Raw genomic sequence first — 14,162 nt, 5'->3', positions numbered from 1 at the left:
TGTTGTACACATGAGCTAGATATAATTTTTATATATATATATATATATATATATATATATATATATATATATATATATATATAATATATATATATATATATATATATATATACCCACCCCACATAGAAAGTCTGGCACTCTCTTGCAAGCGCACAGCTAGATTAAAAGCAAAATAGAAAAGTTACAGCATTTGACTAAATGGTGAAAGGCCCAGGATTATGTCAAGGTTTTTTTCTCCCTGGGTCTCTAAACCTACAGCCACACAATGCATGTCTTCAACCAAACGCACTGAGATACAAACAAGGGTGACACAGGCCCTTTGTAATTTCCATAGACATGGACTGCTTTCTCAAACCAGACCGGGTGCACATCCCATGCCGCTGCAAAACTCACAGCCCTGGGTACTCACCAGCACTCAAAGACAGCTGTACAGCTCTCAGCAACTCAGGTAGTTAAATCTAGGCCAGTCTAGGTGCAAAGCCCATGAAGAAAATTACAAAACAAAAATATCAACACAACACAGAGTCTGGCACTCTTTTTACAAGCACACAGCTAGAGTAATTTTTTTTTTTTTTTTTAAGCAAAATAGAAGATTAAGGTTTAATCTAGTTGTCTGCTTGCAAAAATGTGCTTGACTTTTTATCGGGAGCAAAATCCCGGGGGGGGGGGGGGCAAATCCCCCACTCCATAAACCCATGATGTTCATCCCTAGTTTGAATTAGAATGAACTAAGACTGTACCTTCAGAGGTTATAGCTTGCCATGATTACTCGCTGTTTTCAATGCATGAGTGACTCTTTAATAGCAAATTATCTGTGACTTTTGCATTTTGACCTGTTAACATATTTTAAAGTTTAATTCCAAAGGTAAATATTCTAGCAACCTTTAAACATCAGTCTCATTGTGGTGAAACGTAGTTAAAAAAAAAAAAAAGTCTTTGGTATAATTTAGGATTCACACTTTAAATAGAAATTCTTTTAAGTTTATTTTTAGTGCCAACCACGCTTTGCTATGTCGGTTTTCAAACAGCATAACCCCTTCACTCCCAGTCTTTTTGCAAACATAAGAATTAGGGAGGGGTTGGGAGTTCCCCTGACTGCTCCCATTTCTTAGTCTTTATTTCAAATTTAGAAGCTGGCATGTGGTTTAAGGAGTCAGCCACAAAAATGATTTTTTTAGGAACTAGATAAAGGGTGTTTGTAAATAGCTGTGACAAATCTGAGAAGAGCCAGAATTAATCTGTTAGGAACCGTGGCTCCTCGGATTTGTCAAGGTTTGCCACACAGGCAGTATTTTACAGGTGTCAGTTATTTTTAAGGTTCAGGTAAATGTAGATAAAACATTTAAAATAGAAATAAATATCCTGCTATGGAGAAACTTCTAAGTTTGTAAGAATCTAACTTGAAATCCATCATAGCGGCTTTTAATGTATTTAGTTTGTTTTATAACCATTTTATAAAGATTAGCATGGTAGTATCCCATGTCAAATGCTGCACTAGATCTTAAAGTTTCAAGAAAGTAAAAATATTTGTATTTATTTTTTTAATTTACAGAGAATACAAATAATGTACTTGGTTCTCTTGGCCTCCTTTGTTGAATAGCACAATATGGCATCCATGTTAGACATGTTGAAAATCACAATCATGCTTAGCCTATTTGGGTATACTCTTCACCAAAGGATACCACAAGATCAAAGCAAATGTAATCCTTGAAGGAAGTTGGAAATTTCTTGAATTTTGCTTATCCCTTTTAGAGGGATATAATAGTAACTAAATTGTGTATAGGTGCATTTACATTTTGAATAGAATTTGTTTTGCAATATTTGAATTAACAAATACTTTGACTAGGAACATATGTGCACATGTTGCATGTTCCTCGTGCCTCTGCCTTCAAACAACTTGCCTACTCAGTCATCAGTGGTATATATTGTATTAGAGGTGACTTAGTTTGTCATTACTGTGCAGATGCAGCATGCGTACATATGCCCCTAGAACAGTGATAGCATTTTTATTAAAGTGAATGTCAATTTTTTAGGATATGAAAGTGTCATTCAATAGCTTATCACTATCAATTTAAACCGCCACTTTCATTTTTTAATAAAATGTATAATACATTTTATATTTATAATAGTAAATTTAGTCTCTTGTATTTACCTGCTCCTCCCACCCGCAACTTCCTTGTCTTATTCAATCCTACGTATACAGCGGTCCCACCCGCTGTTTACGTAGTGGCAATGCGTGCTCCAAGCGATGCTAAACACTGCGCATGCGTCATTAAGGAATATATGATTTGAGAATACGGAGTCCGTGTACCATAATACTTACCTAGCGCTCCAAAACTTCCAGAAAAAAATACTAAGTCCGATAACTGTAATTGCGCATGCGTGAAATGTGCACGAGCTTCAGAGATCGTTGTCATAACTGTCTAACGCAAGCGCAATACAGACGTGCGACGACCGCAAAAAGGGTTTGGTCCCCCCGTAGAAAATTCATTTATTGGTTCTGATGATCGAGCCTACCCTGTCAATAAATGATGAAAAATGCTGGGCGGACGATTATAATTACGAATGCGCGTATATTAAATTAAAATACTTGGTAATTACAATTAAAAAAAAAAAGATGAATTAAAGTGCTGTTATTTTAACTTTAATGTTAATACAAACTTTGGAGACCATGCTGGCTTTACATTCACTTTAATAATAAAAGTATATTGCAAAAATGCCATTCCAAACTTGACATTTCAATTGATCACGGTTTATGATCTTTTTTAATAGAATTGTTCAAACTACATTTAAGCTTTTTTATAAACAAATACAAGATTTGAAGAGCAATGTCACTGTGTAAAGTATGCCCAATAAAATGCACATTGGAAATTCAAGTTGAGTAATATTCATTCATGCTGATTGTTGTGATACCAGCAAGAAGTATGATTTTTGCCATATTGGATTTATGGACCAGTTCAGATACTGTCAGCACTGGTTGTAGAATTATAGGTCAGGACTAAGATTAAAGGGACACTTAAAGGGACACTGTACCCAAAAATTTTCTTTTGTGATTCAGATAGAGCATGCAATTTTAAGCAACTTTCTAATTTACTCCTATTATCAAATGTTCTTTGTTCTCTTGCTATCTTTATATGAAAAAGAAGGCATCTAAGCTTTTTTTCTTGGTTCAGAACTCTGGACAGCAGTTTTTGATTGGTGGATGAATTTATCCACCAATCAGCAAGGACAACCTAGGTTGTTCACCAAAAATGGGCCGGCATCTAAACTTACATTCTTGCATTTCAAATGAAGATACCAAGAGAATAAAGAACATTTGATAATAGGAGTAAATTAGAAAGTTGCTTAAAATTGCATGCTCTATCTGAATCACGAAAGAAAATTTTTGGGTACAGTGTCCCTTTAAATCAAAATTAAACTTTCATGATTCAGAGGCAGAGCATGCAATTTTAAACAACTTTTCAATTTACTTCCATTAACAAAATGTGCACAGTCTTTTTCTATTAACACTTTTTAAGTCACCAGCTCCTACTGAGGATGTGCAAGAATTCACAGAATATACGTATATGCATTTGTGATTGGCTGATGGGTGTCACATGATACAAGGAGTGGAAATAGACATAACTGAAATTTGTCAGAAAAAAATCTACTAGCTATTTGAAGTTCAGACTAAGTGCATTATCTTATCATGCATTTGTTGATTATGCAAATCTGTGTTTACTGGTCCTTTAATGGGACTGTACACAGGCAAGCAGCAGATAAGAGCCCAGTGTATTTAAAGGGGCAGTGTACACCAGTTTTTATGTAACTTCATGTCAGGGCCGTCTTTAACAGAGGGCAAAGGGGGCAGCTGCCTAGGGCCCAGTCTTTGTTGAGGGGCCAAAGAGTTCATACCAGACTGCTGATGTGACATGGGGAACACACAAAGTCAGTCCTAATACTGTCACAGTCAAAAGTTATCTGTTTATATTTTCCAGACGGTGCCGGTGTCATGTGACATGCCAAGCTAGTACCATGTGCTGTTTTAGGTGTGCACTGTGCAGCACTGAATGCTAAGCCCTAACTCGGCATCCAGCCATTCCCACTGCATCAGAAAAGGTCCTGCTGGGTTTACCACTGTTACCAGGTAACTGCTCTGATGGTGGGGATTGTTTCTGGGTAGGGCTGACTGTAGGCTCATGTAGCAGAAAGCTGGAGTGGCAGGCACGTGAGGATTTGAGCATCTGTGCAGCTGCACACACTGCTCTCTTCAGTCTTGAGGCTGTGTGACTTGTCTCGCACTGTATCCATGCAGCCTTTGGCAGACAGCATCCAGTCTGCTGGTCCCCTTAGCCCTACTCTTTCTGCTGTGGCCCTAAGATCAACTAACTGAAGTTTGTTAGGGGAACAGTGGAAGAATAAGTGAGTGCACACATGCCCCTCCCCATGCAGCATTGTCTAGTACAGGGTAAGAGGGAACTTGTTCCTAGCAAAGAAGGGACATGTGCTGCTGTGACTGATGTATAGTGTCATGCTGATACTTCACACATTAATGTAAGATTTATTTTTATAGTTTTTGTTTTCTCTCTGTCTCCGATTTTACAGCTTCCATAGTAGTTTTGCTGTTCCAGTCAGTAAACTTATATTTGTCTGCACCTCCATGCTTCCTCCTCAGTCTTTACCTTGCTTTGCTCCTGTTGGCTGCCCTAAATCTCTTTAACCAGCTAACCTCACACCAGAATTGCATTCAAAAGCATATTAAATGAATCCACAGTGGAGGAATGAATATATATTATATATATATATATATATATATATTCATTAAAATTATGGGGGTAGACAAAAAACTGAAATGAAAATCCTCCATGTCTCAAAATTAAAACAATGTAAATATTTGCATATATATAAAATCTATATCTTATTAGCACTGCTTAGGTCCAGTTTCGCATATTGCAATTTATTTCATTTTTTTACAAAAAGATTAGCCCAGCAGTGCATGATCCACTGCTGGGCTAATCATTTTTTTTTTTTTAAGATAAAATAAATTGATTTAGTTGTTTTTTTGGGGTGTTGGGGTGGAGAGCGAAATTGTGTGTGTTTGGGGGGGGGGGGCAAGAACATTTTTGCCCAGGGTCCGGTCAATATTAAAGACGGCCCTGCTGCATGTAATGGGCACTACTATAAAGAAGAATATGCACAAATACTGATCTAAAAATACAATATAAAATCTTTTAAATACTAGAAGCTCCCAGGTTAGCACTGTTGACGTTAGCCTGGGACACCCAGTGAAAGGGGCTGGAAAGCAGAAAGAGCAGACGCTCCCCCTTGCATATGAAAAGGCCGATTACACAAACAATAGCAACACAAATCTGTAGACCTTGGTCTACATCTGATACTTTGGGGCTTAGTTAGGAGTCTGAAAATCAGATAACAAAAATAAGCAAAACTACATTGTTACAAAAAAACACTCCTAGATAGGCTATATAAAAGGATCATCTACAAAACATTGATGCAAAGAAAAATCTACAATACAATGTCCCTTTAAAGGGACAGTCAAGTCCAAAAAAAATTTCATGTTTCAAATAGGGCATGTAATTTTAAACAACTTTCCAATTTACTTTTATCACCAATTTTGCTTTGGTCTCTTGGTATTCTTAGTTGAACGCTAAACCTAGGCTGCTTATATGCAAATTTATTTGACCTTGAAGGCCGAATCTAATCTAAATGCATTTTGAAAGATTTTCATCACTAGAGGGCATTAGTTCATGTGTTTCATATAGAAAACATTGAGCTCATGCACATGAATTTACCATGGAGACAGCTCTGATTAGCTAAAATGCAAGTCTGTCAAAAGAACTGAAATAAGGGGGCAGTCTGCTGAGGCTTAGATACAAGGTAATTACAGAGGTAAAATGTGTATAATTATAACTGTGTTGGTTATGCAAAACTGGGGAATTGGTAATTAAGGGATTATCTATCAAAAATTCTGGTGTTGACTGTCCCTTTAAGACAAAAGATCTGGGCTCCCCCACTTGGGAGACTTATCTTTCTATAGCCAGTACTTCTAATCTATGCTGAATTTTTTAGCAAAGGTGAAAGTTTCAACAAGAAAAACAGCTGCATGACAAAATAAAGGTACAGTTGCTGTTTGTAAACAACTTAATGCAAGTTAATATCAATGGGAACACATTAAACAGGGGTAAACTTCACAGTACTCTCTCCTTTTTTAAGTTGGCGTAAAAACAAAGGCTGTCAGCCAGGAGAGCTTTGAGGATTCGTGTTGGTTAGTTCATGTGACACTACTAATAAGCGATGTTTGAGACACACTTGCAGTAAATGTAACACTCAAGATTTCATTTTAATGTTCCTGGCACACCAAGGATTCCATCAATGCAATACAATAATTTAAAACTAACAAACTGTGATCTATGTTGTACATTTTGGTTATTTTACACCGTGGAATGTATGGAATTTTGGGTCATTTCATTCTCCTCACTAATTTAGTGTAACACCCTTGGCTGAGGACTCCTGATATTCTCGATGCGCATCTCTGATGTGCAGGGCTAAAAAGTCCCAAAGCCACGGATAGCACACTTTATTATTTGGCTCCAAAGTTATTCTACATATACACCCATGGTTGGCTTCTCAAGTCCATCATTTTGATTTTAGCAGTTTATTTTTTATTATTATTAATAATAAAAATGATTTTTTTATATCCTATTTGTCATTTAATTATTTAGCTTTGGGAAATAAAAAGCATACTTTCACCAGCTCTTAATTGTCTTGGCTAAACTGTGCATTACTAATCCTTCACTATATTGTATCTTTTGGTACTGTTGTCCCTGGTGGTTTAGCCGTTCTTGCAGCTTTGTTGCACCATCTTGTGCTGTTCGTCACAAGGCTTCATTGGGACTTCCCAAAGGCAACTGATGTACTTTTACTTGAGGAAGCTGAGCTGAAGAAGGGACTGTGAGGTCACACACATACGGTTTATTTAAATATAATTTCATAATTTTAAAATAAGTGTTGAAAGTAGATTGTTTGTTTTTTTTTTTTCTCAGTAGACAATAGTACTGTATTTATTGCAAAATCAGGTAGAACTACTGTATTAAAGAAATATTTAAATATACAAATTTTATGTTTAACATTTAAGTCAAGTGGAGAAATTATCCTGTAATAATTTGATGTAAGCATATTTGTATAATGCCTAATGTTTTATACATATTTATAAAGAAGTTATATGATGAGTAATATCCTTTCTAAATCCATCTTTTTGCCATACTAAACCCCCCCCCCCCCCTTACAACTTAAGTCATGAGCAGCTAAACATGTTTATTTTTATTGATTTAATTTTTTATTGTTATTCAACTCTCCTTTCTTACTCACCTCATTTGGTCAGATTTTCATTTCTAGTATCCAAAACTAGCACTTTTTGTCACGTCAGTGTTGAGGGCAGGTCTATGGTACACGTAATTAATTACCAGGCCTTCTTAGATGCAAGGGGCTACGATGCTACTATAACAATAAGATATTATGTCTCTCTGCTCGTGTGACATATTGGAGAATTCTGCATTATGTGCAGATTGACTTCTGTAACATAAGGGATAGCCTTTCCTATTAATGTTTTTTCCGAAATACATAATTTGCAGGCTAAAACTATACTTACCTTGTAAGCTAAACTGTCCTTCACCGCTGCAGGTTTTTTAACTAGCGCGTCACAGGCTCACTTTCTAATCACAGCGCACTTAATTGCACTATTCAACTAAATGAAGCGCGCTCCTGCGCTGGGTAAAGCTGTCGGCTATCCTTATCTTACATAATTCTGCACACAGTGCAAAATGATTTAACGTTTACTGTCCCTTTAATTTTAAGGGACATAAAGCAATCTGTCAGATCATTTATTAACCCCTTAAAGACCACAACATGCCCTGTACGTCGCTAGTCACCTGCTTATAATAGTGTGGGTCTCGCCACAAGCCGCAAGACTGCACTATTGCACCCTCCCTCCTGCAGGCTTCCTTAAATAGCGGACGAGGATATGCTATTTAAAATAAAAATAGAAAAACTTCCATAGAAACACTGTCAAGGGGTTAATGTACTGTTGCTTATTTTTCCCATATGTGTAACTACAGTAAATAATTAAAAGGATATTAACACCCTACTTTTGTGTAAAAAGTGTGCTTAGTATACACTGTCGGAAAAATGGTACAATTGGGGTCAGTTTGTGAACACTTGTGGTACAACTGCTGTGGCTGTACCCTCAATGGGTCATAATTAAACCTTTAGGAACTAATATGTGCCGTTTAGGGGTAAATAAGGTACAAATATGTTTCCAACTGTCAAAGGGTCCACGTCTGTAACATTTAATTGCCCCAAAAAAGGAACAATCACTTGTTTCACTAAAAGGTTGACGGGATGGGTGGTTCATGGCTGCCAAAACTTGCAAGTTCATATAATTTGTTCCTGGTGTAACACAGCGCCATCTATTGGTAGGTTTATCACCAAAATGTTTACTGGGGAAAAATACTAATCTGCATATATTTTTCATAGGGTGACAATTCAAATGTATGGTTGTGAGTTTTATCTTTTATGCTTCCCTCTGAATCCCATTTGCTTTTATTAGTGTTATAGAAGACAACATAATAAAATGTTTTCTCTGTGTTATGTAGAGTGTCACCATAAGTTAAATGGTGTCTAGTTCTGAGTGAAATAAAGCATTTTAGAGTAGTTTGTTTTTGTTAAAGAACAATTGGTCTTGCCTGGTTCTTTTCGGAATTCCAGTGGCAGAGTCTTAGGACCTGCTTTCTGGCTATACTTTCCAAAATCATCAAACATAAGTGTGACTACTGTAAGTTTATTATTTTTTTAAAGCTAGACAAATACTTATATACTTGTCTTTCTGAGTAAGAGTACAGTAGGTGAATGTATATTTAAATGTGATGGAACAGCATTTTGGCAATTTTAATATGTTGTGGTGTGATTAGTCATCATGAGGTACAAAGGCCTTGTCACTGGGGCAGTACTCTTAAAAGGCAAAATTTGCACCTTTTTTAAGGGTACATAATTGGACCTCAGTGCTATGGTACCATAAAGTCACCAAAGGTACAATTTGCAAAGGGTACCAATATGTTCCCATGTTAAAGGGTACAGCGGGGTGTACCTTTAAGAGGGTACTTCCCCAGTGACAAGCTATTGCACCCCTAAAGTTACAATTTTTGCACCTTTTTTTTCTGGCAGTGTAAAAGCTTTCTGGAAGCCCAAAAGCAAATTCAATAACCTAGGTTTATAAAATTGCCCAAACCAGCTATTTCATTTGCAGGTCACAAAAATATGGTGTTTGGTCTCTCTAGGGAGCTTGAGATGTTTTAATGTCCTTTCTAAACACACTCAACCCTGGTGTTTAAAGCGTTTTATAGAGGTGATGGCATAGACTGTTTTTAGGTGAGGGTTATAATTTAGTTGTACTACTTTGTGCCAGGTTCAGAAATACAATTTTAGAGGGGAGGGGGCCAAACACCTTTCTGGGCTCTGCGTTGGAGGCAGAAAGCTTGCTACAAAGTAAGGAACACCTGAGGGCAGCGTTTGGAAGGCACAGAAGTAGGTTTTCTGTGGGCAGTGCTGGATGTTCCAGGGACATAGCTAGGCATGAAGGGACAGAGGCAGGTGGGGCATGTACCATTCTTCTCTGACCAAAAGGGGAGCAGAGTAAGACTGGGGAAGAACTGACACTACTGCAATCCTATCTGCTTACTTGACTTTCACATTTTCTGTGTTATCATTATGTTACTATTTGTCCATTAAACATGATTGTTGTTGTTGAATGTATTTGTTATACAATACAGAACTGTATCATGGAATATTCTTATTTCTTAGAACATTTTTTTTATAACCCAGGTTCTGTGTTAAATAATTTCTCTTCCTACTTAATTGATAGTTTTTTCTGTTTGTTGTTTCTATTGCCTAGAAACTGAAGATGAATCATCTTTTTGAAAACCATTTGTGTTTACTGGAAAATCCTTTTTATCTACTCTGAAAAGGTTGAAGCATCAATTGTGCATATTCTCTTGGGAGAGTAGCTCACTATCACTAAAAGTCTTATTTAAAAATTACTCTGTAAAGATGAAATTCCATCCTTGTTTGTGTTACAGGAGTAACTATCTGAGAATAGGTTTAACCCATGGGAATGATTGGCGTAGACCTGTGTTCAGGAAATATGTTTTTAAAATGTAGCCTGTTTTGGTGCTTTTTGATTAATTTTGTAATTCTTAAACATCCTAAATGTTATGAACAACATATAAAGGTCAATGTTCTTTTGTTTTCAGTTGCTTTCCATAGCCCTACAGTAAAAATAAAAAAGGAGCAGCAAAGCCCTTGTTCAGACGCAGCTTTATCGTGCAGCCAGAAACAACAGTATCCATATCGGAATGGAGAGCAGTGCCTTTATGCCAGGTCAGACCTCTTCAAACCATAAACAAGAGTCTTTACATCAAGCTACTAATGATAGGGAAGAACTCTAATCCAGGTTCTCCAACCACATTGAGAATGCTTGGAATTTTTATTTCTAGAAATTGTCAATTAATATAAAAACACCTATTCTATAGAAACTAGTTTCAAATGAGCAGTTCTTTTGCAGGCCAAGTACCAGGAACCTACAAAAACATGCAGACACAAATATATTAACTTAACTTGCTAAGGATAGGGAGAAAATACTTTTGTAGAAGGGGCATTTTGTGATGCCAGTCCAGGAATGTGGAGTAGTGACCCTATCATGAGGTTGACATAATTGCCCTGAGTTTTAGTTTGGATAACTCTACAATCTTGAGACTGCAACTCATTGGTTTTATGTTTGTTTATTTATTTTATTAAACTTTAGTGCCTACGACCAAACAAGACAGGTCAATATCAAGTCTCAGAACCAAGGAACTCAGATGTCACCTCTACACCACTTCTCCAGACAAGAGCGCGGCTTTGTTAGTCCACAGGGCTCTTCTCAAACTGTTTCAACAGGCGGCTATCTCATGGAACACAAGTAAGTAGACTTTTGGCAGGACCTATAAACTAACAAATAAGAGACAAGAGCTAGGAGAATTTTTTACGATCATATTTATACTGCGTTTTTGTCTTGTATTGTGTTAAAAAAAAAAAAGTGTATTTAGCATGCATTTTACTTGTCATATTAAAGGGACATGATACACAAATGTTGAAAGAACTTAAAAGTGATGCAGCATAGCTATAAAAAGATGACTAGAAAATATCATCTGAACATCTCTATTTAAAAAAGGAAGATATTTTACCTAAAAATTTTCTCAGTAGCCACATCCCATTGTAATCGGGATGCTTGTGCCAGGGCCTTGCAAGGGAGGTTGCATTTGGCAAGTGCCGGCTCAGTCATATTATTTCCCTACTTAGTTTAAAGAAGTTTAATATGAAATATCACAATATTTCAGTGAAATATCTTTAGATCACACTAAAGCAAAGTGTGACATCAGCACTGATGAAGCTGACAACTTGCAGCTTGACAGTAGCTGAAAAATGACTGCTCACAGAGCACTTACACTTTTGTTTTGTTTTTTTGAGGTGAAATATCTTACTTTTTTTACAAGCATATTTGTATTATGTCTCTTTAAAGAATATGAATGCATGTTGCTTTAAATGAACACTAACTTCACTTTATTAATATGCTTGAAAAACATCATCTTAAACAAAAATGTGAACTAGGAGTGAGGTAATGTATTATAATACATGGATTATTTTATTACTAACTCTATCTAAACCTTTATTAGTTCTCGGTACCAGCAGCCCTTGGAGATGTGTCACTCCTTTCCATCCACACACAACATGAGCAGAGAGTCTCCTGCCAATTATCAGCGCCAGGTGTCTGAACCTTGTCTTCCATACCCACAACAAGGCTTCAAGCAGGAGTATCATGACCCTATGTATGAACAGGCAAACCACATGAGCACCAGTCGATCTCACAGATACCCATCCAATGTGGTCATCAAGCAAGAGCAGACAGACTATGCATATGATTCAGGTAGGAACCCCAAAATGTATAAATGAGGACCCTGTTCTTGAGGGCAATATCATTTTAGCCTATATTATTTATTTATTTTAAGCTGTTACTTCATGGAATTATTATTCAAGATATTGAAAAATATTGTTGGGGAAATGTCATTTTTTAAAAGGATAGGTGCATCTTCAGGCCTTGATGTACTATTTAACATTTTCTCCCCTTTATTGTGTTCCCACTGATTCATTTAACTTGCTGGGGTGTATTACATTGTTTACAAACAGCTCCTTTTACCTTTATTTTGTCATTTGAAATAGCTACCTTTGCCTGTGAATACCACCACATAAACTGTTAATATGAAAAGCTGTATTCTACATATAAAATGTAGTTATGTGAAAGGCTCACTAGCAGTTTGCACTCTTGACCAGCGGTCCCTGAACAGTACTTTTAACTATGTGTTTAATCTTTGTGGGATTAAACACAGCTGTGCGGTCTAAATTACATGCTCTAACAAATAGGCATATGTATTTTTTCCACTAAAATGGCCCTTATGGAATATGCTCAATGACTTAGGTTTAAAATGAACAACAAATCTTTATAAACTCTTAAAGGACACTAAAGTAAATATAATATATTTAAATACAGATTGTAAATTCTGGATATTGATTGAAATAGCCTTTTTTGCCTTTCATGCCCTGTGTGTTAAGAATGCACTGAAAGTTAGTCAAGCTGTTAAAACTTAAAGACTCGGTTTTCCATAAACAAAAGTATGTAAAGAATAAAAAAATGCTTTGACCCATACATTATAAGTTAACTCATAATGAGGCATTTGTCTAAAGACTTTCACTCTGTGCTGCCACAAGTTTGTTATTTAACTCCAAGTTTAGAATTACCACAATACACTCATTCACTGATAAGCAATAGATTATGATGACCTCATGACTCCTGTAAAACTGTGACATTTCCCAACAAACTACACTGACACGCTATAGAGAACAGCGTGACATTGACATCTATCTGCATGTCTGATCCTACACGACTAACATCTACTGGTCATGAGGTTATTTGTAAAGTGAAATGGTTGTATTAGGTCTATAATTGGCTTTCAAATCTCACTCAAAACAAGTTTAATATATTTCTAAATCTTATATCTACATTTTGTCACATAGTGTTTTTATATATATACATACACACACACACATACACATACATACACTCACACTCACTCACACACTCTCTCACACACACTAAGGGCCAGATTACGAGTGGAGTGCTAAGTTACGTGCAAGGAGTATATATATATATATATATATATATATATATATATATATATATATATATATATAGATAGATAGATAGATATATATAATATTAAAATATAGATATATATAATATTAAAATATAGATATATATAATATTAAAATATAGATATATATAATATTAAAATATAGATATATATATATATATATATATATATATATATATATATATATATATATAATATTAAAATATAGATATATTAGTGTGTGTGTGTGTACACATAAATAAGTGCATTGGAGCCCTTTGCAGTTAAGGACATGAAAACATGTAAAAGCATAATTAATAACGTGTTAACCTTTACTGTAAGTATTTCACATTCCAATGTTCTGCACATAGCAGAATATGTTCTAAGCATTTTTAAATAGACATTCCTATATATTTCTGCATATATCTATACCTATATATAATCATGTATAGAAATATATTTACCAAAATACCATCAGATATATGTAGAAATATTTATTTATGAATAAATAGAACATATTCTTCTATGTGCAGAACATTGGAATATGAAATGTTCATATTTTCAAGTCTGGTTAACGCACTTGAGAATATGCTATCAGGTTTAAGTGCAAGTTGGGTGCCCCCCCCCCCCCATTTATTTTGCTCCATTGACTTATATGGGGGAATATGTGAACGCGCACGCAATATTGTAAGTTTTGCTTTTTGCGCTTGTCAGGTTAGCACACAAGCAAAAACAATCTACTTTCAACTCCATAATAAGAGCGCAACCTGACAAGCCCAAAAAGCTTACTTCTAGCTCAGTTAACGCTCCAGTGGGAGTGTTAAATAGTGCTCCACTTGTAATCTGGCCCTAAATTATTCAAATGTGTTTAATGTAAGTGTTGATCCT

At 35.8% G+C, this 14,162-nt stretch overlaps 1 protein-coding gene across 1 annotated transcript in view; it reads left to right on the top strand.

The window, feature by feature from the left end:
• The window catches only part of ETV4 (ETS variant transcription factor 4), a 60,672-nt gene that overhangs the window by 32,715 nt on the left and 13,795 nt on the right, over positions 1-14,162 (top strand). The window contains exons 6-8 of the mRNA XM_053694236.1: positions 10,302-10,428; positions 10,853-11,008; positions 11,763-12,013. Of these exons, the coding sequence (XP_053550211.1) occupies positions 10,302-10,428; positions 10,853-11,008; positions 11,763-12,013 (534 nt within the window). The remainder of the gene's footprint in view (positions 1-10,301; positions 10,429-10,852; positions 11,009-11,762; positions 12,014-14,162) is intronic.

This window comes from Bombina bombina, chromosome 1, assembly GCF_027579735.1.
Source record: "Bombina bombina isolate aBomBom1 chromosome 1, aBomBom1.pri, whole genome shotgun sequence".
Lineage (NCBI taxonomy): Eukaryota > Metazoa > Chordata > Amphibia > Anura > Bombinatoridae > Bombina > Bombina bombina.
Note: the sequence above shows the minus strand (reverse complement) of the source record. Positions and strands in the feature narration are given on the sequence as shown.